Here is a 25,739-nt window from a genome sequence, read left to right as displayed (position 1 = left end):
GATACGAAAGGGCTGAAATTACGTTAGCCATTATCAAATTTCGAGGGATTTTCTTTATCTCAAGACTAATCAAATACGCAAGAATTTAGATTAATCGTTTTCTCCCAAATTCTGTTGAATATATGGAGCACTTAATACAGATGGAAATACCATGTTGGTCAGAAATACTCAGCTTTGCATCATTTTCTGGCAAAACTCAAACGTTTCGGATTTATTTCTTCCAGTAGGATCAACATAGTTCCAGGGTTCTCTCCTTCGATCCACACGATGGACTCCTTCTCCAACAGCTTTATAATCTGCCCACGTGAAAACGCAAATAAATGTTAGTACTTCCTTCCACATTGTACACGACGAATCAAAAATCAAAATCTCACGCAATTACACGTACGCAATACGCCTATTCAAAAAGATAAAGGAAGGAGTCTACGGCTCGAATGAAGCAGTTACATCTATGAAGAATAGATAAGCCATTAGAGTGCAGCTTTACTATTGTTTAGGGCCTAGGCTTAAGGTAAGTAATTTGGCAAACTCTGCTGATCATGAAAGCAGTCATCTAGCCCTAACTGAGATCCCACTGTAACTGAGTGCACAAGACTATTCTGTTTTCGACTAAAGGTAGTTCTTCTGTTTTCTTTTGCTCTATCGATGATCGAGCCACTCTTACACTACTGCTTAACACTTACCTCCCAGGTCATCACCTTACAGGGTGAAGTCGCCAAAAGCGAGTCTCAAGGTGAAAGAGTCGTCTTTGAACTTCACTCGGGCATGGGGCAAAAATATCCCAATTAGCAGAAAACTAGAAGTAGTTTTCTCTAATAGCAAAATTGACCAGCCACTAGAAATAAAAGTGGCCTCTATGGATCTAGAAAAGGAAAAAAAAAAAAAGACTCTGCTTTTACTTTTGCTAAAAAATCTACTTGAACCACTGATAGATGCCTTCAAATTGGATATGTCCGCCAATGAAAAGTCGAACAAGAAACAGTTTTGGACTACAAGTACATTACTTAAACCTCAATCTTACCAGTCGCCTGCGGGACCCTTTTGACGTATCTTCATCATTTGTCTCCACGATAACCTTAAGATACTTCATTGCTGGCAAGAAAGATGGCATAGATCCAGGTCTATGTTACGTTAATCTGTAATAAATAAATGAAGAACTTGGGAAAATAATTGCTTACATGGAATGCCAGAAAGAGAAGACAAATGACACTTTAAGAGACGTATTGCCTCCTTGGAACCATTCTCATGCAAATCAAGAGTCACTGTATCTTCAGTCTCCTCATTTCTGCCAATGAACATGAACGCAATTCATTGATAAAACAACGAGGCTGACTGTAAATCACCTACGCTCAACCCCAGTAATAAAATCGAAATAAATGAAAGAAAAGAATAAAACAAAAACGGCTAACCTAGGTTCAAAAATTATCCCAGCAGATTCTTCATCTGCTTCGCGAGCTTTTGTGTGATAAAACTGACCCTATTCACACCAATGTCAACCACAACGACACTCATTAGATTCATCAATTAACTACAAGCAGCATGTGCTTTTCCCCTTTTTCCTGATTAGTGGGTTTAAGCAAGAATATTTCCATTCACTTTTGAAGTCAAATCTCCAAATTCTAGTATAGCTAAAGGAGATAGAGCGATGGCAAAGAAAGAAACTAAATTATCACTTCAATCCAAAAATCATACGACCATGCACCTCTTCCAAAAGTCTGCCAGCCAGAGATAGATCTCCCTTAGCAAATGCATCAACAGCCTGGAAAAGAGAATTTGGGAGTAAAAAGAAAATGAAATAATTCCCTTCTACTGCTTGTACTTGAAAGGCAGTACCTAAAAGCACTTCAGCGCACACGTAAAATGCCTTTAGCTCATAGTACCAGCAATGACAACGCTTAAATGGGAGTCTTACAGATTTATAATATTCCTTCATTGTAGCTCGATTCTCCCTAACAGCTTTACGGAGCACCACGTAGCTATCCCCTTCATCTACAAATTTTGGCAGCAGATTTTGTGAGAAAACAGAAAGAAAATAGTAACACAAACACAGTACCAGAGAACATGTTTATTTCCCTAATCCTAGTATTAGGTGGGCATACCATCCTCCTCGATAGCATTAGGTGGGTTTATTTTGTCAATCTTGCATTCTACAGTAGTGTTTGTTGAGGCCTCAACCATTGCCTGTCCAGAGGCTTTTGATTTCTTTACCGCATTAACTCTGAATGTCCTTGCATGAAACTCCTCAGAACTCCCAGGAGCATGAAAGAGAGCAGATAAAACTTCTTGTTGGATATCAATGCGTCCTTTCTGTTTTCTTGGTACTTTGGATCCATTTGCCTTCAAATCCAATTTCAAGTTGCTGCTGATTTAAAGCACCATATGTTTCAATCCGGAAAACAACGGCCTCCACTAATTTATTTCCTCAATAGTCAGTTCAACAGCAAAATGTTGAGGTTGCCAATTTTGGCAAGAAAAAACATACCCTCCAGCACATGAAGTAGATTCCAGTTTGGGACTTGTATATGCAGACTGTACATAAATACAAGAGCAAGATCAATTAAAATAATCAACAAGCTCTCGATGCAATATTTATCAACAGTAGTTAGGAAGAAGAGAATAAAGACCAAAGTAAGAGGAACTTGTTCAAAATACTACAATACAAAAAAGCAAGTCGCGTTGAGGGTAGTCATCTACTTCAAACGTGATGTAATGACACAAAGGATCGTCTATATTCATGAGATAAGCAAAAAACTTGGTTAGCTTGGTTGGACATGCAAATAGTAGATTATAAAAGCCCTTGTCCCACTGCAGCAAATACAAAAAATGTGAGCACTCTTGATCTTATCTGATCCTAGATGCTCCTATTTGGCTCATATCCTACCCCAAAAGGAAGGACACTAAATATGCTACACGACCTCAAGATTGGATAGTGAAGCGCCACTCTAAAAGTTTTAGCCTTTTAGGTACATGATATGCTTGAGTTTTTTCTTCCCCATCACTTTCCCTATTCAATGGCATGTTGCAGCAAAGGAAGTCAATCCTGTGTGATAGTCACAGAAGCATCCATAAGTGGTTGAGTTTAAAAGTAGAACAAAAAACAAAGATCTAAGAGCTCAGTTCAGATGAAGTGACCTAGAACGATAGGGAAGAGAAAGTTTTTCTCTATCCAAAGCAAATTGAATAATCTAGGCTCCTTCTAAATGATTTCGGGGTCATTTTGATACTTTAACAGAATTTCAGGACCGCCATGATAAATGCTTCAATTGTTCAGTTACCAATCGTCCTAAAAGCTTAAATGTTATCAATTTCGGATACATTTCAAACATGCAAGGATCTTTCTGGGATAGGTCGGGATAAGGTGGGGCATAAAACTATATATTTTTAAAGTAAACATCAATTGTAAGGGGCAAACTATAACTGAAATATATACATAGCAGTTGGTGGAGACATAACAGGAAAGACAAGCCCAAGGACCAGAACAGTTAATCGGTTGATCGTTTTTGAAGCTCTGTTTTCTTTCATTGGTCAAATGTCCCGTGGAAGGATAACTAAATAATGGAATTAAATATGGGCTTCCATTCATCTTGTTTGAACCTTCCTTCGATGATAGGAATGCTAACAATGTATATATATGAATACTAGCCAAACAGTTTGAGGAAAAACCATGAACAAGATTATTAATCTGTAAAGTCCTTTTCTAAAAAATACGTACGTATATAGTCAAATATAGCCCGTTAAAATAAACAAAGGCTGAATCCCATAAATTCTGATGGCCTTGTCCCATTGCCAATGACTATGTACAATGAGAATTTTTCAATTTTATGTCCTTACCATACTATAAGAATTTCTCAGATATCAATGTTTTTGTTAACCATATAGATGAGGGCAATCTCAGTTTCATGTTCACCAAATAATGAAAATCTATAATTGTGTGTCATGTAAAAGGAAAATGAACACTATGTGAAAGTCTCACATTTCCATTCCCATTTAGGTGAAGAATTCGCATTATGAGAATGTTCCATTTTTATGTTAAAAAATTCTCAATTTTTTTTAATATGCTGGACCAGAAATTGACTCACCAACTGAGGGGTTGGCCAACTGATGACATGTAAAATAGGCGATGAAGTTCGTTGGTCAGCAACCAAAACGTTCGTTGTGGGTCTAACTAATTTATGTACATATGCATATCATTTGTACACATACAAGAGTTTTTGCAATAGTAGGAATTTCAAATTCGTTGATTCTGTAACCTTAATCTTGGTAGTGGAAATCTAGAATCAAGGGATATGGAATACATGGCTCAGATTTTAGGAGTTAATCTGTTATTTTTCTGAGTGATTTGGCTAGAGGGGGGATATTAGACTTGCAGAGGAGGTTGGAATGGTTTCAAATAACAAGACTATGATTACTCGTGCTTAAAGTACAGAATTTTTAGTCTTGTACTAGGCATAAAAATAAGGGTGTTTTCTTCTCCAGTAAAATAAATTTTACTAGCGTATTCCAAATGCATCCATGTTTTATCATATCACCATATCTGCATCGTGTCATATCTATAGTTGTGCTTCATAGTCCAAGTAGCTACACAGAAGCACAAGAACATTGTCGTTGACACCATTAGACAGGTTATTCAAGCATAGGTGGGGCATATAAGTGAACAAAACAATGGGACAGCATATAAGTGAACAGAACAATGGGACAACCCAAGCAATCGGAAAGAAAGGATTTGGCAAGACCATATTCGAAATCATCTTCAATTCCACTCTTGTCTGAGATTCTACATATTACTCAACTGCAGTTCAAAAGAAGTTTTGTGTGAACTTGTGTAATGCTATTGGCACATTAGCACATTTAGTTGTTCACAAAAGAGAATAAAACTCCGCACTGGGTACTTTAGTTCTTCAAATATTGGCAAACATACTAACCCTTTGCCTGGATCTATCGCAAAAATCATCGCTCTTCTCTGAAGTAACCGCTGACAAATCAAGTAACTTCTCCACGCTCTGCATGTTCAGAAAGTAAAGAAATAACCATCATCCCCAATTCCACCCATGGTAAATACTTGGTTAGGTCTTGATTGTATAGGAAAAGCAGACAAATTATCTCATAAGATGGAGATGGAGAAAACTTGCAACCCCATTACACCAATGACAAGAAAACCAAAAAGAAGAACCAAAACTTTGCAGCATGAAACTTAGAAGCAGCCTTTGAACCCTTGACACGCCTAACTGCTAGCCGTTTCCGTCAGCGACACGCGACGTAGGGGACACTTATTCCAATACATTTAATTATTTGTAAGCAGGGGACGCACTAGGGACACATCTCAGAAACCCATGTCGTTTTACTTGTAATATGTGAAAGGAAACAACAAGAATTTGGTTGTTCCTGGAGGGAATGTTATCATGTCCATATCCATGTACATGTCTGCAGTACCGGTGCTTTTTAGGAAGAGCCATAGATAAAATATTATTCTACCCCTTTCTCATGCTCTGTCAAAAAGGTTAAATCATTGTTAGGCTCTTTGTTGTTAATTTTCTTCACTGGAGCTTATCTCTTCACATGAGAAATTTCCCCTAACCTCATTTGCTGCTACTTTTTGTTTTCTCTCTTTCTTAAAGGACCACAAATATTTCCTTCCTATGGGAACAAGTATCTCTTCCTCCTTCCAAAACTCTAACCTAGCCTGGTTTTTTTTTTGTTCCAACCATGATACTTTGAATCGAGCAATTTATGAATTTAAAAAAAAATTCAAAAGTTAGGCCTGCCCTCTCTCTGATGCCATTTGGCTTTGATTTGGGGGCATGGTTCCACAGCAAAACAGGTATAGGGGGACCACTGTTTCAGTGGTATTCTGAGAGCAGCCACTTTGTGCATATTGCCAAAGGTTAGGTCTGTCTCCAATCTTCCCCCACCCATACCCCCAATGATTGGGAACTACATGGGTTATGTTGTAAAAAAAGTATTCAAAAGAATTTCTACTTCCCCAGCCATAGGGAAGCATCAGATCTCTATTGTTTTGAAGGTTTACACATTACACATGTCCCCTTTTGTATCTTATAGCCATAGATTTCATGACCAAGCATTTGCTAGCTTTTTAGGCTTTACAGAACAAATAGAGACAACCGTCTTCCATCGAAATGCCTTGGCCCGTGCCAAGACTAAGGTGTTAAGTTTGACCCACATTTAAATCTTCACACTTAAGTAGTATGTTGGACACATCCCTCAAAAGGTCCATGTTCAATGGATGTTATCGCTCATAACTTTTAATAACCTGATAACTGTACTCAATCACAGAGAAGAAGAGCAAGCAAAGTGTGAATTTGCTGGAACTGTGTGATACCATGCAAAATATGGACGAAATCTATACAAAAATTGGAAGACAACATAAGCAAAACCACATCAAGAGCACATATCCGAATAAATAAAAAAGGCCGCATTCATAATAGTTAGAATATAGACATACCTTGTGCAGATCATACCCACAACAACCTGCAAATTCAATTCATAACCTGATTAGTAACGCTGAACCAAGGTCTGAAGATTATCAAATTAGTTATAAAGTCTTGACAACAGTTGCGTTTCAAAAAAGGATGAAAGGATTTCACTAAGAAAAGTTAAATCGTTTAACATGTCCATGCCAACAAAACTGAAGAGATGCTGAAAAACAAATCATTCTGATCATCCAAACTTTGAGCAACTAACTAGAGTTTCTCCAAAGAATGATTACCCAAAACAGAAAGACTGCCAAAATCATTTAGAACTATGAATGATGCATCATCACGTAAACTAATAGCATGTATGAGACCACAGTTCTCACAATAAATAAGGGCATAGATGAGTGTCTTTTAAAAATTAACCCCATGATTTAGTTTCAGTGAGTTTGTCAGTATTTGTAAATTAATACTTGGTTAATCGGGGTTTACTTGAAGAATCAACTTAATTAAAAGTTTAACAATGGAACTACTGGACAATGACAAACGTGTCATATGGCAAAGAGATGTCATGCCCCTTAGGAACTCCAGATACTACAAGTGCATACTGTGCACTTCACACCTCAATAAGTGGAGTTTTTAAAACCCTTGAACACTAAGGAAACATCATCGAATCTTCGAGCTGCAAGAAAGATCGATCTTCCAGCTCTCAAAGCCTGTTCCACTACACAGTTGCAGTAGCTCCAAACTTCTACACTCACAGTTGCATGATACTTTTCGTAAAAGAAAGAGCACGGGGTAAACTCTGAACACATTGATCACTAGAATATTAGTGGCAATACAAGAAGAAAGGGAGACAAAAGAACATGAATCCTTTGTTTTGTTCGTGAAACACCAAAGGCATTACATATTCTATACATGCACAAGGGGTAGACCTCTTCCATGAGGCAAAAATATTGCATGATGACACCTCAAGTGCATGCAGATTTGAGCATCTAAGCATGAACGTCAAGAGTTTCGGACCCTTGCCTTAAAAATAACCACAACTGCCAATGAAAGTTATGGCTATTCAAATTACATCAGTCATCAGGTATCTTCTCCTAAGTACATCACAGCCTCCGTGACTTGGATTATAGATGTTCTTCGCAAATATACCACTTGCGAAAAGGCATTTGTGCTTAATCTATTGGCATAATTCATCGTTTGACTCTATCAACCACTATTCCTATTGAAGTTGCAGAGCAAATTAATATGCAATCTCATTCAAGTAGAAAACTATAGAAGATTAAGACACCACGTAGATAAATTATAATACACTATGTCGAAGAGACATCTATGAAATATTTCCAGAGAAAATATAATTTCCAGATTCATGAGCATGAAGTTAAAGATACTGTAATGCAGGCTCATCAGGCTATCTAAGAAACAGAATACAGAACAAAACAAACAATTAATCCTTTCTTTCAAACAATAAATCCTTTATTTCACTAACTGTGTGTTTGGATATGGGATTTGCAATTTCGTTAGAAAACCCCGTGGTAACTTTGACGTCAAAGATCTAGAGTTTGCACACTCGATTTTCCAAGAGGATGAGAATTGAAGCTTAGAGCAGCCCAAAGCTTTCCATAATATACTCAACTTAGAAGCTTAGATGCTTGTTGAACTTGTCTCACATCTCTTTTTTAGGCCACCTAAGCTTGGTTAATGTAATAAAAAAAGTCAATCTAGTCATTGCCTATTGGTTTTAGGTTGGATGCCTCAAAAAATTTCTACCATCCATGGGACAGAGCTACGTCTTGGCTGGTCTCTTGGAACAAGACTTTGCCCTTTGTCTCATCTATTTCTCTATATCAGCGTCTAACTTGAAGGCAATATGCCCATTCACAATAATTTAAGGCTGGGTGTAAACATGTTTTAAGATTCAATAATAGTATATTCCAAAAAAAAAAAAAAACTCAGCGTCTAACTTAAAGGCAATCTGCCCATTCACAATAATTTAAGGCTGGGTGTAAACATGTTTTAAGATGCAATAATAGTATATTCCAAAAAAAAAAAAAAAAACAAAGCAAAATATATTCACACAATGATAAGTGGGTTCATGTAGAAAGCATTCATGAGGGTTTACCAAGAATATTTCTTATCATGTCTCTGTCTAGCTGAAAGCCCTCTCCAAGCATCTTAAATATAAATTCCTCTGTAGCGTTGTTCGTTCCAAGATCCTTTGCAAGATTAAAAGAAGATTTTTCACTCAAAAGTTCAATAACATGAAAATACTTCGATTCCTTCGCAAAAGGACTTACATAACTTTTATCAAGTACCCCAGAAACATGATTATTTACTGATTTTGACGATTCTAAGACTCCATGAGTTGACTCCTCAGAAACATCACTATGAGATACATCTGAAGATTCTTCACTCTTTGGTAATTTATTTGGTGGTTGCATACATGTGCTATTCGACAACTCATATAGCATTGCACCAGTCAAATTTGCATCACGTCCAGCCTTGCAATAAGCATTTGCTATTTGCTCAAGAGAAAAGGCAGCGCCAAATTTATCAAGCAATCCTTCTAAAATACTTGTCTCTGCGTCAATGTCTAATGGATTTAAACCGGATCCCTTCATCCCAAAAATACTACAAAGCACAGAGAGGACAAGTGATTTGCATTACCATTAAGTGTGTAAGTCACAAGATGAAGTAATTTTACAAGTCATTCAACAAAAAAGACGGTTCGACAAATGTGGCAGCACTTGTTGAATCTCGCAACCCATAAACTTCAATAAGTAAATAACATATATCTTGCATAACAAGCGAAACACTTGCACATAGTTATCCTATCATCAACTTACAGTCTTACACAAGACACTTCACATTTTCAACTCACTTCACAAACTACAATGGGCCTATAGCAGTTATGTGCACCGAAGTGAGACACTCACATATTTCTCATGTTGCGTGCCTCCCACTTAGGTTCCTAATCTCTCTTGTGTGTTAGTGGAAGCCTAGTATCCTTTTTGTAGGCGTTGCAAATAATTCCCAATATTGTTGTGGAAACTTTCCTTCTAGAAAGACGTAGGTTATATTCCAGAGATGTTTCTCAAGACAGTATTCTAGAAAATCCAAAAATAATAATAATAATAATCCAAAGAGTACTCTTTAGAGGGGGGAAATATCCAGAAGGTTGTGGAGATATCTAGAGTGGTGATGGTGGAGGTGGTAGAAGATTCTAGAGATACAATAGAAATAGTGTTGACTCTAGTCAACAAAACGACTCGAAGCTCTGTACCAACCAGTAGAACAGAAGTAGAAAATAGCAGTTGCATTGCTCAAGGCAAGCAGTGGGAATTTAAAATCAATGATAATGGCAGAGCGCTAAACTGCTACTTCATTCTAAAGTGTTCTTCTTCCTCAAATAGCTTACGATACTTAAAAGGCACATCTTGACTACAACACCAAATTACAGTTGCCTCTACTAATGCCGTAGATTTATGTAATCAAGCCAAAACACAGAAGGGAGAAAATTTTGCATTACCCAAAGCAAATATTTATACGTAAAGGACATAAACAATCTGCAAAAATATCGGCAGTTGCTATGATAAAACGAAATACCGTGACATTAACGAAGATTAACAATTTCAAATACCTGGTCAGCACACATTCACTATCAGCGTGCTTATACTTGTTCTTGTGTATTCCACTTGAGTATCTCTAATCAAATTTGCGTAACATTGGCAACAAGAACACACACACAAAAAAAAACTAGTACAGTCCAAAGGGGACTTGAATTGGTACTGCTTTCTACGAGAAAATAACTTCCCCACACTAGAACAGGATTCAACATCATTGCGCGAGAAGGCGAAAATAATACTCGAAAGACGGGTATCAGATGTTTCACAAACCACATTCAATTGCAGACACTGAGAAATTTGAATGCAAGTGCAGTAAACAGTTCAACAGGTATATATGCTTAAATTTGGTAACTCAAAATGCTTAATTCTACTATCTGTCAATGACAGGACTAAGCAATCGAGATAAGGAATGAGCAATCAAGAAAGGCGAATTCGGATACAAGCAGCTTACTTGGTGTGAGGGCTTCTCAGACCAAAGGTCCAAAGTAAAACAAAACAAATCTCTCTCTCTCTCTCTCTCTCTCTCTAGAAGTAACAGTGGAAAATACGGAATTCTATTGAGGTCGTATTATTTTCTTGTTGTAAAGTGAGATTTGATTCTCTCTTGAAATCTTGGTTACTGACTAGTAACTATTTTTTGCAGCAGTTCTTGGCAGTTTCCTGATGAGGGACAAACTATCTTTGTCGCGTGGGAGGAATGGTGATAGTTTGGTAAATTCACTGCCCAAAATAGGAAAAACAAAAACATACTAGAGGTTTATTGATTCAGTGAAACTGAATCTCCTGTTAATTTGTATATGTTCGTTTCTGCCCAAATCTGATCATTGTCTGTTTGGTGGAACGAGTCAAAAATGATTTATATCTAAAAAATTTAATCATTTACGATAATAATAAATAATAAAAATTGTCGACTCCCACTTATTTTGGATCAAAATGACTTTTTTAACGCATTAAAATATCTATTTTGATCGAAAAGGGTAGAAGTTATAAAAAGGCCTCTATTTTTTACTCATTGAAAGAAATATTTAGGACTAATTTGTTACTTCTGGACAAGAAATAAGAATTGAGCGTATTTATTATTTATTTACTCTCCACAAGGAATTTATAGACAATTCTCATATGTGAAAGGAATATATGAAATTATGAAAACCTCTGGACGTGGATGTGGCCGCGAAAGTTACCCAAAAAAGATATTCTTAGGAAGGAGAATGAGTCAATGGCTAGCCTTGGTAAGAATATTGTGACTGCCTTATTAAAAGATGGCACGTGGCACCCTTTAAAAGGAGCATGTGACAGAGCTGCGGTTGCCGCACCGCAACCAGGGGATTCTAGGGCTGTAAATGAACCGAATAACTCATGAGCTCAGCTCGTTAATGCTCGGCTCGTTTAGTAAATGAGTCAACCTCGAACTTAAGTTTTCGGCTTGTTCTTCAAAAAGCTCCGCTCGTTAAGAGAGGCTTGACTCAATTAAAGAAGTTTATTTAGTAAATGACTAAACTCGGCTTGTTAAGGCTCGAGCCGAGGTCAAACTCAAGTTTTTGACCCGTTCAGTAAACGAGTTAAGCTCGAGCTCAACAAAGCTTGGCTCTATTCTGTTTGGCTCGTTTATAGCCCTAAGGGATTCCCAATGTATTCACAATGCACATGAGCCATCCAAAGGGGGGGAGACTCAGGCTCAGAGATGGAGCACATACGGGAGGGAGACAAGCCAAGAGCCCCAGAGGATAAGGGTTAGTGCGGCCCAAAGAAAGAAAGATAGAGCAAGATGGCCTACAAACATCCTTAGGCTTGGAGATGAAGCACATCTAAGGGGGATAGAAGCCCAATGCCCCAAAGGAGATAGTGCGGTCCAGACGAAAACATATAGTGCGAGATGGCCCCACGAACATACTTAGCCCCAGAGTCCCGCCTGGACAGAATTTACAGAGAACACATATCGAGCCGAAAATCCCACACTTAAAAAATGTTTGTTTCTTTACCGTCGACATGGTTATCCAAGTTTTTGTTATTGTTAACTTGTTTGACCACACGCCATCGAATAGCGGAGAAGTGTTCACATACGTCATTCTGAACATATAATTTGTTTGGAAAGTCATAGCCAAACACACCACAATTACCGTTACGTCTGTCTCATACAGGATTATGAGGTTAAACGGGCTCTTGAAGTTGGAAAGAAGAGTGGTTTCATCTTGTAGCATTCATCCAAGAAGCACTCTGGATCTAAATCGCATAATTCGCTTTTAATTCTTGCATTGCGCTCGCTCTCGCTAATTTTATTAGGTTGTTATGTGTTTCAAAGAGTACCTTTTCACGCTTGCGCTCCTGCATATGCTCACGCATGTAAATGATGTAACTTAGCTCTGGATTATGAGAGGGATGGACATCACAAGTACAAATTAGAGAAAAAGGAAAAGAGGATGAGAGAGACCAGGACCAAGAAGTGTGTATGTCTGCTGATCTCAGGGGCGGAGGTGTGTAGGGCCCGGGGGCCCCGGCTCCGGCTCTTCGACCGTTTGAGTTTTAAATTTTTTATTTTGTACATACTTGATTTTAAATGCTACAGTACTTTCGTCCCAAATACTTTATCCAGTCTGCAAAACGGAATGTTAAAAATAATGCAATTTTTTCAAGAAAAAATTCAAACTTTTTTCACAAATTAAAAATACTCATTGATATCTAGTAAGTTGTTGAATTTTTTTTGATTTTTTCTTGCAAAAAATGTATTATTTTTAATACTCCGTTTTGCGGACTGGACAAAGAATTTAAGACGGAGGGAGTATTATTGATAATTATTCGTGTATAGTTACTTATAATCTTAATAATTTTGCTTCGATTTGACAAAAAATTGGTTATTTTACATTCTCATTTCTAAATTTATTTCATAATAAAAAATAAGCACATGACAGTTAAAAGAGCCTAAAAAATCAATTCAATATACAAATATAATGAATTGAAAAGCTAAAATCTTATGATGTAATAATTATACGTTCTAATAAATAAAAAAAATTTGTTAAGCCGATTCCTCCGGTAATAAAATCCTGGCTCCGCCACCGGCTGATCCCCTTCCAAACAACAATTCAAAGAACTGGTCGGTTTTATTCAGTTGCCACAAATACAATCAAGTCGTCTTTCTTTTTGTTTTTTGATCGGCAAATACAATCAAGTCTTTGTTGAGATGAAGTAACAAAATCCTAACAAATTTCTCATGAAGGGATACTATTTGTCTCAAATGATGGGCAATAGAGTTAATGCATGGAGTTATAGATCCAAAGAATAACAATCTGTTCGGAGATACAAAGTTGGACATGTAGGTACCCAAAAAATACATCCCGAAATTATCCCGAATAGACTTTTAGAGTTATTTATGACCGTTAGTAGATTTTTATTGGGGTAATAATAAATACTTGTTTGGGGTGGTTTCGGGATATATTTTTCGGGTACCTAACATTGTTGTTATTTGGAGAAAACAGAGCTAAAACACGCATTTTGTGCGAAAGTCGCAAAGCACATTTGCTGAAAGAACAAAGAGCAATTAAACTATGACATCTTATATTGTGGTCGAACATGAAAATCACTAAAATGGGCAATTGCATTCATTAGCATGTCATTACGACCAAATCAAAACTTCAGTTAACCAAAAAGATTTATATTCTGGGCCCACCGTCCGAATTAAGACCCCAATGTAAGAATGTAGTAATTATTAGCACTAATTTATCAAGGTTATGGTGAAGAGGGCAGCCCATGCAAGGCATGAAGGAGCCCATTCTCAGGTATGATAAGCTTCTCATTGGCAAGGCTCATTGGACCTCTTCCATTGAAATGGTCTGATAAAGCATCTCTTACCTTCAACCATGGGTCACGGGTCAAGTTGTCTGTTCTTGTCTTGTCCAAGAAAATGGTCAATAAGTTCATATATAAATTGGTAAACAAGCTTATCGATTCTGATCCCAAGTTATCAGTCCACCTATTGGCAATTGAAAATATCCTTGGCGGGTATTAATTATCAAAATACGTCATTAGCCGTCATTTTCCCATTGATTTTAGGTTGCAACCCTCCAAGAAATCTATGAGAAAGATTGCAAGCCCGTTCACTGACCCTGTTAGTGGTTTAGTTTCGTTTTGCTTTGTTTCCGTCTGGTGGTGGGTCGCTGCGTGCGAAGCCAGATCCGCGATGGTGGCGGTGGTGCCAGGATGAGCTTTTCAATGGACCGTGCGGCAGGCCCGCGGTGGTGATCGTCTTTCAGTAGGCTAGGTTGTTTTGGGTTTTCCTATTTTGGGCTCGGGTGTTCGTAGGTGTTATCATTAGGTGTTGGGCTTTTACCCATCGGGTGTCCTATTGGCTTCTTGTATGATGCTCCCTGGTGTGTTACTACGTGGTTACTTTTTTGTATCATTAATTTTAATGATATGAAAACCTTATTTTCCCAATAAAAAAAGTTTTTATGTTAAAATTCTCGATCAAAGGTTATATTCAATTGTCTGTCTCTCTCTTTGTTATTGCCTGTTCTGATATTAAAAGTGAGTACGTGATTCAAACCATGAAAACTCTTGCCCATTTAGCATTAACTACGGACTATCCTATTATCTAAATGGGAGGGGAGAAAGACTTGATGATGAATTTGGTGCAAGTGACAGTAACAGGACGCAATCTTTCGCTCACACAAGGCATATGTTGTCGGGTTTCAACAACAAAATACCTGAAACACTTGTGTTGCCTCTCTCTCTCTCTCTCCAACATACTGTGCATTGCAACATGCAAGTTTTCAGTATATAAAGACACCAGGGGGAAGTGTCATGAGAAGTATCGAAACTAGCACACAATGGCTGCAATAAAATGGGTTTGCTTGGCCTTCATGCTTCTACTAAGCCTACGAGAATGCCCTGCACAGAAGATTCTGCGCACTGGTCGCGACTTCGCCCCCATTGACAGATCAAAGAGAGTTTATCCACCAACGCCCCTTTCCCCCTCTGATAATCCCGCTCACAAAACTCCACCAAGTCCAGGTACTGAATCTGGACAAGGAGGAGTGAACACTCTTGGTGCCCGTGGAAGTGGTATTGCCAAAGGTTTGGGTGGAGGCAGCGATGGTGTCAGTCGAACCCGTGCCGTAGGCTTGGGGAAAGTTGGTGGTGGCGGTGGCGGTGGCGGTGGAGGTGGGGTTGGCATTGGAGGCAACCCCGGTTATGGTGGCCCTTACGTCCCAGGTACGCCAACTTATGGAAGTGGTGGTGGAGGTGGAGGTGGGGTTGGTACTGGAGGCAGCCCTGGTTATGGTGGCCCTTATGTCCCAGATACGCCAATTTATGGAAGCGGTGGTGGAGGCGGAGGCGGAGGTGGTGTCGGAGGCAACCCCGGTTATGGTGGCCCTTATGTCCCAGGTACGCCAACTTATGGAAGTGGTGGCGGAGGCGGAGGCGGAGTTGAAGGTAGTCCCAGTTATGGTGGTCCTTATGTCCCAGGTACGCCAACTTATGGAAGCGGTGGTGGAGGTGGAGGTGGAGGTGGTGTCGGAGGCAACCCCAATTATGGTGGCCCTTATGTCCCAGGTACGCCAACTTATGGAAGCGGTGGTGGAGGCGGAGGCGGAGGTGGAGGCGGAGTTGGAGGCACCCCTGGTTATGGTGGCCCTTATGTACCAGGTATGCCAAATTATGGAACCGGAGGTGGAGGCGGAGGTGGAGGTAGCCCTAGTTACGGTGGCCCTTATGTCCCAGGTATGCCTACTTATGGAAGCGGTGGTGGAGGCGGAGGAGGTATTGGAGGCAGCCTCGGTTATGGTGGCCCTTATGTGCCACGTACTCCAACTTATGGAAGTGGGGGTGGAGGCGGAGGCGGAGTTGGAGGTAGCCCCGGTTACGATGGCTCTTATGGTGACGGTGGCCCTTATGCGCCAGATATGCCAGCTTATGGAACCGGTGGTGGAGGCGGAGGAGGTGGTGGTGGGGCAAGTATTCCAGGTAGGATGCTAGGATGCCAAGGTAGGCCGCAAGGATGTCATGGCTCCTTTGTCTAGCTAGGTAGCCCCACTGTTTATGCACAGCCTGCACCGATTCCCGCAATAAAATCTTCGGTGTTAAAGTAGAGTCCTAATATATCGCCATCTGCTGTGTTTCTCAGCATATGATAAGATCACCGAATTCAGTACCAATAAAAAGTGGCATTCTCATGATAAAACTCATGTTAGCGTGAATAAAACTCTTGTTCCATTCCATCCCATTGGTATAAGCCAGAGGTCCAAATAATTTTCAGAAATTGATGGTTAGAACACCAACGAACTGCACCATATAAACAAGTACAGCACGAGGCATAGCAGAGTATATAGTTACTCATCCATCTTTACGGTTCTATCTTATACTACAAAAAATGGTACTTCAATTGATATAAGCAACTGTACAACCAAAATTCATTGGGCTTTCCTGTTCAAACTTGGTAACGCGTGGATGGTTTTTTAATATTTGAATAGTACGCTCCTTAATCACCCCCATGCCTGTCCCATGTATTATAAACATAACTGACTTAGATTCCCTTGAACTGATGGCAATGTTGAGGTAGTGAGAAGCTTCCTCTGCTCGCATTCCGCGCAAGTCTACTGTGTTCCTCGATGTAGGCACCACAGGTGCATAAGAATCCTCCTCATCATTGCTTAAATCCAAAATATTCCTCGAATTTCTGCTCCCCTGAACCTGTAATGTGAACCACAAATATGTTTGTTCAATGTGTTAACGGTAAAAGAGAGGGTCATTAGTATAGGTCACCCAATGCTCTATGAAATCTCAAATCATGTTTTTCTTACTTCAGTTATTCGCAAGAGCAAGATGATTTAATAAGGACGCTTTATTTCTTGCGTTATAAAGATACGAGAAGACAACCTAAAAATGTTTGATTTGCATCCAAAATATCACCGTTATTACATTCACATTGCTTGTGAATAACTATTTGCTGACCAAAGTGGTATACATCAACAAATCTCACGTTATGTGGTTCAGACAAAGGCACTGTGGAAAATTAGAATCAAAGAGAAGACCGGAAGCTGTGACAAGCAGCACACACATTTATCAACAAATAAAGTGGGGTAAGTCAATAAAAAGAGACTAGTTAGGTATACAGACAGATAAACCTCCTCGCGAGGTTGGGTTTCTGAGTATGCAAATAGAAGCATTTGCAATGTTCAGTACATTTTTATCAAATGAAATTCAAAAAATTGTTCGTTTAGGTGGTTTACAGTGACACTGATAATACTTTTTCTCAAAAACATTTTTGATTGGTAAAGGTTTGGGAGACGGTTCCTTTGTGTTTCAAGTGGCTCATTTGGAGAGAAAGGAACCCACCATATTTTGATGACATTGAGAGTCCTTTGCACAAGTTGAAGACTGCTTTTGTCAGTCCTTCACATAATTGGGAGTCCAGAGAAGGTTATCCCTGTCTCGACTATTTTTTTTTATCTTTTATTTTGCAGGGTTTATTCTAAAACACAGTGGTGTATAGGGCCTTCCGATTTAGTGGCCTTGGTGCCTCAATCATATTTTTTTTAGGATGATCTCTGGAAACCCAAAAAAAAAATAACATTCCCACCTGCATGATGACTTTAGAGGAAGCAAAACAAGAAAAATGGTTTAGGGAAAATTTCAAAATGACACCAGAACTTTGGACGCAATGTCCCATAAACACCTAAACTTTACTTCATTTCAATTAGACACCTATACTTACAAAACCCCCAAATTAAGACCCCTGCCGTTATAATCCGTCTAATATGTCAAAATACGTGCTGACATGGCAAGTTTCTACCATTAAGTGTCCCATTGGCACATGACATCATGTCCTTGCAAAGCATGGAGTCAAAGCCCCTCCTCTCTCTCTCTCTCTCTCCCTCCCTCCTCGCCTCTCTCCTCGTCTTTTCCATCTTCCCCACCGCCGCAGTAGTTAACTCTGTTGCCTCTATGTGTGTGTGTAGGTTACCTTCATTAATTCCGGCAAAGTCGTGTCAACACACACACCCATTTATCCACCCTTGTTAGTGAGCTTTTCACCTCTCATAACACAGCGTACTACATCCACCATCATCAACCATTGCAAGTCCGCCACCAATCATGCACCACCATCCACACTTCCAAACCTTTCCACCAAAGATTTGCAATTGAGGTAAAGAAACACTGTCACTTCGCCACCGCATTAATCGATTGACGTATGGAATCTTGGGTTTCAGATTGCGATTGCGGAAGTTGCCATCAATTGACAAATGTGGGTTTCAATTTTCATTGGGGAATTTGGGTTTACACTATTGCGATTGGGAAATGAGGGTTTTGGGCTACGATTGGGGATTATGGGTTTGCAATAGAGAGAGAGAGAGAGAGAGAGAGAGAGAGACTTTGATCTTTTAACAATTTAGCCTTGGAACATGCGTGTACTTGAGCAATGGCTGGACAATTGTTTGGGTTTTGCTTCTAGAGTTCATGTATTGGTCTTAAAAAGAACTTGGAAAAGCCTATCTCACAAAAAAAAAAAAAAAACCTTGGAAAAGGTAACCACTTCTGTAAAACTGATCCGGAACTCATTTTTATTCGGGAAAAACTTTAGTTGGAATGGAGTTAACAACTGCAGCGGCAGTCTCCCAAGGAAGAGGAGGAGTGGGTGGGGAGTTGGGCACTATGTAGCACCAACACTTCAAAAGGGCGCCGTGTCCACGTATTGGACACGGGGACACAAGGACACGGCGGGGACACGCGGGGACACGTATTGGGCACGCCACATGGCGTGTCCAATAATTTTTATTATTTTTTGACAGGGGACAAGGCGGGGACACGGCTAGGGGTCAAAATGTAATTTTTAAAATTTTTGGGGGTTAATACGAAATTATTCAAAACATTTGGGTTAAACTGTAATTTTTCCTTTGAAAATTTTTTATACAATTTGTGAAATTATTCATATACAATGGTTCATAATTTTTTTTATATATATATGTACATATATTTTATTATTATTTATTTATACACGTGGCGTGTCCCCCGCCGTGTCCGTGTCCGTGTCCGTGTCCCCATTTTTTTAAAATTGCCATGTCCTATGTCCCGTATCCGTGTCCGTATCCGTATTCGTGTCCGTGCTACATAGGTTGGGCGGCGGCGAAGGAGGCGGTGGAGGGGAGGAGGGGTGGGTGAAAGAGGGAGGGAGGCGGGGAGGGAGTGAGAGAGGAGGGGCTTTGATTCCATGCTCTGCAAGGGATAGATGTCACGTGCCAAATGGGGCACTTCACGGAAAAAACATGCCACGTCACCACATTTCTTGACATATTGGATGGAATATAATGCAGGTGTCTTAATTTGGGGGTTTTGTAAGTACAGGTGTCTAATTGAAATAAAGTAAAGTTCAGGTATTTATGGGACATTGAGTCCAAAGTTCAGGTGTCATTTTGAAAATTTCTCAATGGTTTATACTGATATAACGTGGTCTACAGTAAATTCCAACTTCCTACACAGCAAATTGATCAAATCCATACCTTCCTTTTCAAGGGTGGCGCCGAGCTTTTTGCAGCGACTGCATTGCTACGTTTACGAGCTGTGATAGTGCTTCTATTTACACGAACTCTGACTTTCCCACATTGCACAAGGACGGTGGCCTCGTCACCAGGAGCTTCGATTATAGTAGCTAGCTTATTTCTTAATCCCTCCACATGGACTTGGTCTCCAATCTGTGGGGTATAAGAACTGTCACCTGCTTCTCTGGTGGAGAAAACATCACTAGGGCAGTGAGCTTCTACTATGGATGCAATTGCAGACTCTGACTTATTGATTAGAGAAGTCACTTGATTGGCACTTGTTGTTCTAAGCTGATTCTCAAACTCTTGCAATACAGCTTCCATCTGAGATTTAGCAGCCTTTATCTCTTGTTTGACCTTTTGAGTTTCTGTAGCCATGAGAGCTGCCTCACGCCCATCAAGATCTTCAGCCTCGTCTCTGATCTTCATTTAGACAAAAAAACACCAAAAAATTAATCAACGATCTCACATGTAGAGGCAACTGTGAGGGTAGATTGGGTCAAGTTTGACAAAGAATTCAACCTTCCAATGGGTTCTAAGAAGATACCTTCTCTTGGAAAATATGCCAACACATCCGTCGCCAACCTACTTGAAACTAGTCCATTGATGACAATGATAACCAAAGAAAGGACAAAACTAGATGACATTTAAAGCAAGTTGCAGGAAGAATCACACAAGGCATGTGGCTAGCAATACCATACGCAATTGCAGGCAGCTAGCATTCTATTATCTTTCAAACCATCACTGCCTAGCTTTTCAGTAGAAGAATGAGGCCCATTTTTTAAAGAACTGGCTTAGAAACCCTGATCTACAGAATCTACCTTAACTAGAACTTGAATCATTGTGGTAAAATAAAGTCATGTTATGTGACACGTCCTAAATTGTGGTACATAGTAGCACAATTCTATAGATTAATATTAAGATTAGAATGTTCTTGCTTCAACCGATACACATTCACACAAATATAGTGTTCAATATAAAATTTCATGCAAAACACATGATAAGATCATTACTATGACCAATTGTTTCTTCTGCATCTAGTCCTTGCAAAAAGGTCCAGTCTCTCTTGATTTTGAGTTCATAATATTTTATTTGTGCTTCTAAAGGAAATCTTCAGGGAATAAGTAGGATAACCTTTGGGATTGTTTTGGATCACTCAATTCACTGTTTTGGAACGAAGTTATACCATCTTTCCAGTATATATGAAATGAAATTGTCTGGGTATTAGCATTTTGGGTATGCAGTACAGTACCTAGATGTAACAGGCCAGAGTCCATGAAGCTAAACTCAACCAAGCCTTCACCAGTTTACCCCAATCATGTGCAGTTGGCTTCCTTAATGGCTTCATAAGCCCCTCAAAAGTAAGAAGTAAAAATACAGTAAAACAAATGAGCACTTAACATCTCAACTGAACTTTATAACTATACCTCGCGATAAAGCTTCATAATATCTGAATGAAGAGATGTAACTCTCATTGCCTGGATTTCCAACCTATTCTTCTCATCCATTAGTGACTGATATAGCAAACTTTGCCTCATCTGCTGCTTTTCTGGCATCAGCTTCTTCACCCATACATGTGCATGCTCAATTATTTTGTCATCAAAGCCAATTGTTTTAGCAATACTCAAGGCATTTGAGTCACCTCTGCTTCCCCACAGAATCTGGAATGTAGGTTGTAGTGTCTCCAGGGAAAATTCCATTGCAGCATTCTCAAAACGAGTATCTGTTTCTTTCAAGAGACTCAAATCCGCATAATGTGTAGTTACCACAGCCAATTTAACCCTAGCTTTTAAATACTGCAATATGCTGGCTGAAAGAGCCACACCTTCAGAAGGATCTGTCCCACTCCCAATCTCATCAATAAGAACTAGTGATTCTTTTGAGGCCACCTCCAAGATCTTACACAGCTGCCTTATGTGCCCACTGAAAGTCGAGAGGTTTTGTTCTAAGGACTTCATTTGACAATAAGAGTTTCAGAAACCAAAATAAAAGAGAAAACTAGAAGAAGGCACAACCATGACATAGCCAACCGTTACCTGGTGATCTCCGATGTCTGCCAATATAAAATCAAACCATGGAAGCGTTGATTGCTTCTTGGCTGGCAAGTACATGCCAGCTTTTGACATTACAGAAGCCAACCCTAGAGTTTTCATTGAAGCAGTTTTGCCTCCAGTGTTGGGTCCTGAGATCACAACCACCCTGGTTCCATGACCAATTTTGATGTCAATAGGCACAGGAAAATCAGATGAACCAGAAATCACTTCAAACTTCATTGCACCATTTCCTTCATTTACAGGGTCTGAACTCCTAGATTTGGATTCTATAGGATCTGATGAACTTCTCAGAGAGGTCTCAAGGAGCAGCGGATGTTGAATAGCTTCAATATCTATGGCTAAGGAAGACTCAGTTTTGGAAGATTCAAAACACTCCGAAGATAAACTCGGACAGATGCCATGCATCCACAGACCATGAGCAGCTCTCGCAACAGCAAGATCAAGTTCAAGAATTCTATCCAAGAGATCTTTAATCTCTATTTCAGATTCGGCAATCACAGATGAAAGCAAGCTCAAAATGACTTGCTCCTCGACCTTTTCAGAGTTTGAAAGTCTCACTTCCAAATTATTCAATTCCACTGCTTCTTTGGGTTCTATAAAGTATGTTGCTCCAGAACTGCTAATATTCAGAACTATACCATCAGGAAGCAATGATCTATGTGACGCCCTAATACCAACACACATCCTAGATCGACGCTTTGTTATCAATGGTCTGTCAATACCTCCACCTTGAAGAATCAAAGCTGAAACTTTCTTCAACAGAGAGTCTAGACGTTCCATGTTCCTCTTCCTTTCAGACCTAATAATCTCCAAATCTTCACTAGCTCTATCAAGGACTCTCGAAAAATCGCAATCTATACAATATCCTATTTTTTGCTCCAACCCACTCAGGAAATTGCAACTCTGAAGAATTTCAAGCAGGGGCACACACCTGTTTGAGCACAATAAAACAGATGCAACCTGGTGAAAGTGCTTATCAATATCTGAAGGGAATTCATGCAGCTTCTTTTGGTAGTTACGTGAAAGGAAAGAAAAAATCAGAATCACACAAAACAGGCAACAGTTTCTTCAGAACCAATGTTTCCCTGTGAATCCAACTGAAATACAAAAATGGTTGGGCGTTAAAAATATGCAGTGTTCTAAAACAAGGAATTAATTATTGATTAATCACCGATTAGTCGCTGGCAGAGCCTACCTAATTAGGTCCAACTAACGATTAATCGCTGATTACTAACTAATATGCACCGATTAATTACTCGAAGGTGGCCCACCGCCTGACTAGCGCCTAGCAACTTTTAGAACATTGAAAATATGTGCTTCTCTCAAGGGCATAAATTGCCAAGCAAGAAGAGAAATCATGTACAATTTCAAAAGTAAACTGAAAGAACTATACAGGTCCATGAAATCTTTAAACAGTACAGAAAACAATCTTCTTGTTAACCTGTAGTAGATTGAATCTCCTCAATAGGAGAAGTGAACGAGTAAATAAAGCAACCAACTACAGCTGTAAAGAAGCCAAGCTGGACGGAATATTGGGCTCTTCAGGTTTGCTTGGAGACTTGCACTTAGCTTGAGTCCAATCTCCAACAAAACGCATCTCAAGCTAAACCAAATTAAGCGTGTTCATGACAGTTAATCAAGCTCCATAAATTTAATAAACTAACCCCCAGTTATAACACAGCCTATATAGGTGCTTAAAGCAACTGGTGCACTTGGGTACACATGGACTGGTATACTGGACAAAAAATCACTGGTAACTCTACTCTATTCATTTTGCTCCTTCATTTAGTCCATCTACTTACCAATCCCTCATCTGCTAAAGTTTCAATTACATCCTCAATTGATTTGTTATTCTTCAACGAGAAAAGATGTGTATAACCAAACCAAACTGAGCCTTAATGACGTGTATACATGGGAAATAAAAGTCTATATACGAATACCAGAGCCTAAGTAATTACACCTCTCTCTAGAGTCATCATCACGGGAAGCAAGCTCCTCCAGCTGCCCTAACAACTCTCTAGCCGATCTTAAAGTCCGTTTCACAGCACAAAGCTCACCAATAGTGACTAATTCACCAGAAACCGAAACCCTCACGGTCTCCGACACGTCCTCGATCCCCGAGAAATCCAGCGGACGAGAGAGCGCCGCGGCCGCGGCGGTCTGGTCCAGGAGCCGGCGGCTCTCCTCCGGGCTCCTTCCCAGCGGGAGGCGGCCGGCCTGCGCGGCTGAGAAGCCCATGGTGGTGGAGGTGAATGCCGAGACCTGTTTGCAGACGGAGGGCCATTCTAGGGTTTGCAAGGTCTCGTTTTGGAGGGACTCGGCGAGGCTGAGTCGGGGAGTGGACTCGGGAGGGGTGGTGGTGGGGAAGGTGGAGAGAGAAGCGGTGGGTTTGACGGGGCGGTGAGGGAGGGCGCGGCGGAGATGCGGCGGAGGTGGGCGGATAGGGATGAGGAGGGTTTTGCAGAGCTCCATTCAGAGGAGCCGGATTGGGATTTTGAAGTGGGGATTTGTTTGGATATTTATACTTTTATCCAGTAACTCCAGTTTCATTGGTTTTGCAATCCCCCAACACACCTTTTTTTTTTTCTTTCTTTAAAGAAAAGATAAAGATAAAGATAAAGATAAAGAAAAAAAAAGTTGTTTTGGAGAGTGATTTTGCTTCAACTCATTTTTTAAAACACCGTTTCTGTCTCCATTTCTTCACACATGGACAGACTCATAGTTATCGATACCGTTCAGTTTCGGGAAATACTAGTTGATATCGGGTTCCGAAATTTTGCAGAGTGTTTTTTTTTTAATCGTCACGTTGTCCTTTTCTAGTAAAAAAAAAAAAAAGGTTTTAGAATTTTTTCCCTGGGTTATCTTAACCCAAAAAAATAAAAAATATATTTTTCAGAATTTTAGCAAAACGTGAGCTTAACCATAGTACGTGTACAACAATCCAATACAGGTCAATCAAAGCCACATCAACTTCTCTCTACTTCTCTCTCTAAAAAACAGCTCTCTCCTTCTCTCTCTAAAAAACAGGTTTCGATCTTGGTTTTCTCCCGGGGCGGCGGCCCCCTCCCCGCCTCCTCTCTCCCTTTTTCTCTCATCCTCTTTCCCTCCGCTCATCGTTTATCCGTTGTCCACCTTAGTCCAGCGATGGTAGATCTGTGATTTCGGGCGTCCGGAGCTCTGGCCAGTGGCGGGTGACTTCGTTGTTTCGACCCAAATCCTCCTCCTCTGCTTGGATTTGGTGGTGTGTGGTAGCCAGCAACAGCTCTAATAAGAAGTAGGATGGTTAGGAGGGGGTTTTCGTTTTCTCTTTGTTTTCTTTCGATTTTCAGGCTTATCCTGAGTTTCCCCCGACTGGTTTCCCTAGTTCAGTAGAGTTTCCAGTCCGGGTTTTCCCTGATCTGGAGGGTAATGGAGGTGGGCAAATAACCTCGGTTGTTTTGGCTCTCGGAGTAGGTGGTAGATGGTTTAAGGGCTGACTGAGGCTTCAGGCCTCTGGTGGTGGCGGCCCCTTCTTGGCTGATTGGCCTTAGAGCCTGGGTATGTGGTGGTTCCCTTTCTAGCAGCAGGGTAAGGTCAATTGTCGGCCGCCGCGATTGAAGAACTGATCCACTAGCCAACACGGATTTCTGGCTCTTGGTTTCCTCTCGATCGGAGCCTGTCGTGACAGCGTAGGTTTGCCTCGAAGATTCCCTCCACTGCTTCGGTGTGAGAACTCATTCGCGTCCTCGGTAGATGGCGTCTCGTATCCTCACCCGAAGTCGGTAGGCGTGCTTTTTGGGTATAGTAACCCAAGGCATTTGACCATTCTCTGCTGTTTTGATATCCTTCGGAGTTATGTTGCTAGATGTGACTCGGGTTTTCGCCTATCCTTAGGAGATTGAATGTTTGGATTTCATACTCCACGTGTCTCGACCTTTATTGGAGGTGTGAAGTCGTTCCTGGTCTTAGACAATCATCTTCCTTGTTTCATTCTTAGTTAGATGGTTTTGGTGTTTTCTTTGTCATTGTTTTTGGATGGATATCTGTAGATGCCGTATGACTTTCTTTGAAATGATATGAATCATGTTCGGATCAAAAAAAAAAATCATAGTACGTGCG

At 40.1% G+C, this 25,739-nt stretch overlaps 3 protein-coding genes across 12 annotated transcripts; 1 reads left to right on the top strand and 2 right to left on the bottom strand.

The window, feature by feature from the left end:
- On the bottom strand, positions 1 to 10,762 carry LOC131312813 (putative nuclear RNA export factor SDE5). Of its 8 annotated transcripts, none has more exons than XM_058340809.1 (13): positions 10,509 to 10,762; positions 8,729 to 9,062; positions 8,554 to 8,647; positions 6,461 to 6,486; positions 4,923 to 5,000; positions 2,483 to 2,529; positions 2,100 to 2,362; positions 1,913 to 1,983; positions 1,703 to 1,759; positions 1,410 to 1,477; positions 1,180 to 1,285; positions 1,022 to 1,099; positions 1 to 296 (listed from the first exon to the last, which is right to left on the bottom strand). In XM_058340809.1, the coding sequence occupies exons 2-13, from the start codon at positions 9,050 to 9,052 to the stop codon at positions 180 to 182; spliced, it is 1,329 nt and encodes a 442-aa protein (XP_058196792.1). In that variant the 5' UTR covers positions 9,053 to 9,062; positions 10,509 to 10,762; the 3' UTR covers positions 1 to 179. The 8 variants fall into 8 exon arrangements, with proteins under 8 accessions (XP_058196792.1, XP_058196787.1, XP_058196789.1 ...); XM_058340804.1 differs by having other exon boundaries at positions 1,913 to 1,989; positions 10,509 to 10,760; XM_058340806.1 differs by having other exon boundaries at positions 1,913 to 1,989; positions 2,100 to 2,359; positions 10,509 to 10,759.
- A 4,076-nt stretch (positions 10,763 to 14,838) lies between these two features.
- Positions 14,839 to 16,269, top strand: LOC131312815 (glycine-rich protein DOT1-like). Of its 2 annotated transcripts, XM_058340814.1 has the most exons (2): positions 14,839 to 15,553; positions 15,653 to 16,269. In XM_058340814.1, the coding sequence occupies exons 1-2, from the start codon at positions 14,878 to 14,880 to the stop codon at positions 16,069 to 16,071; spliced, it is 1,095 nt and encodes a 364-aa protein (XP_058196797.1). In that variant the 5' UTR covers positions 14,839 to 14,877; the 3' UTR covers positions 16,072 to 16,269. The 2 variants fall into 2 exon arrangements, with proteins under 2 accessions (XP_058196797.1, XP_058196796.1); XM_058340813.1 differs by having other exon boundaries at positions 14,839 to 16,269.
- LOC131312810 (uncharacterized) lies at positions 16,239 to 24,166 on the bottom strand. Of its 2 annotated transcripts, none has more exons than XM_058340800.1 (5): positions 23,602 to 24,166; positions 21,624 to 22,572; positions 21,015 to 21,539; positions 19,549 to 20,010; positions 16,239 to 16,741 (listed from the first exon to the last, which is right to left on the bottom strand). In XM_058340800.1, exons 1-5 carry the CDS (start codon positions 24,111 to 24,113, stop codon positions 16,430 to 16,432), a joined length of 2,760 nt encoding a protein of 919 aa, XP_058196783.1. In that variant the 5' UTR covers positions 24,114 to 24,166; the 3' UTR covers positions 16,239 to 16,429. The 2 variants fall into 2 exon arrangements, with proteins under 2 accessions (XP_058196783.1, XP_058196784.1); XM_058340801.1 differs by having other exon boundaries at positions 16,239 to 16,735.
- Positions 24,167 to 25,739: the final 1,573 nt, after the last annotated feature.

This window comes from Rhododendron vialii, chromosome 13a (genome assembly GCF_030253575.1).
Source record: "Rhododendron vialii isolate Sample 1 chromosome 13a, ASM3025357v1".
Classification (NCBI taxonomy): domain Eukaryota; kingdom Viridiplantae; phylum Streptophyta; class Magnoliopsida; order Ericales; family Ericaceae; genus Rhododendron; species Rhododendron vialii.
Note: the sequence above shows the minus strand (reverse complement) of the source record. Positions and strands in the feature narration are given on the sequence as shown.

Coding starts and splice junctions, on each gene's coding strand:
- LOC131312815 (XM_058340813.1), top strand. CDS start 14,878: ATGGCTGCAATAAAATGGGTTTGCTTGGCCTTCATGCTTCTACTAAGC.
- LOC131312813 (XM_058340804.1), bottom strand. CDS start 9,052: ATGAAGGGATCCGGTTTAAATCCATTAGACATTGACGCAGAGACAAGT. Junction 2,363..2,482: donor TCTACTTCATGTGCTGGAGG/GTATGTTTTTTC, acceptor GCTTTAAATCAG/CAGCAACTTGAAATTGGATT. Junction 1,478..1,702: donor CTGGCAGACTTTTGGAAGAG/GTGCATGGTCGT, acceptor TGGTGTGAATAG/GGTCAGTTTTATCACACAAA.
- LOC131312810 (XM_058340800.1), bottom strand. CDS start 24,113: ATGGAGCTCTGCAAAACCCTCCTCATCCCTATCCGCCCACCTCCGCCG. Junction 22,573..23,601: donor GATGATGACTCTAGAGAGAG/GTGTAATTACTT, acceptor GTGCTCAAACAG/GTGTGTGCCCCTGCTTGAAA. Junction 21,540..21,623: donor CAGACATCGGAGATCACCAG/GTAACGGTTGGC, acceptor TGTCAAATGAAG/TCCTTAGAACAAAACCTCTC.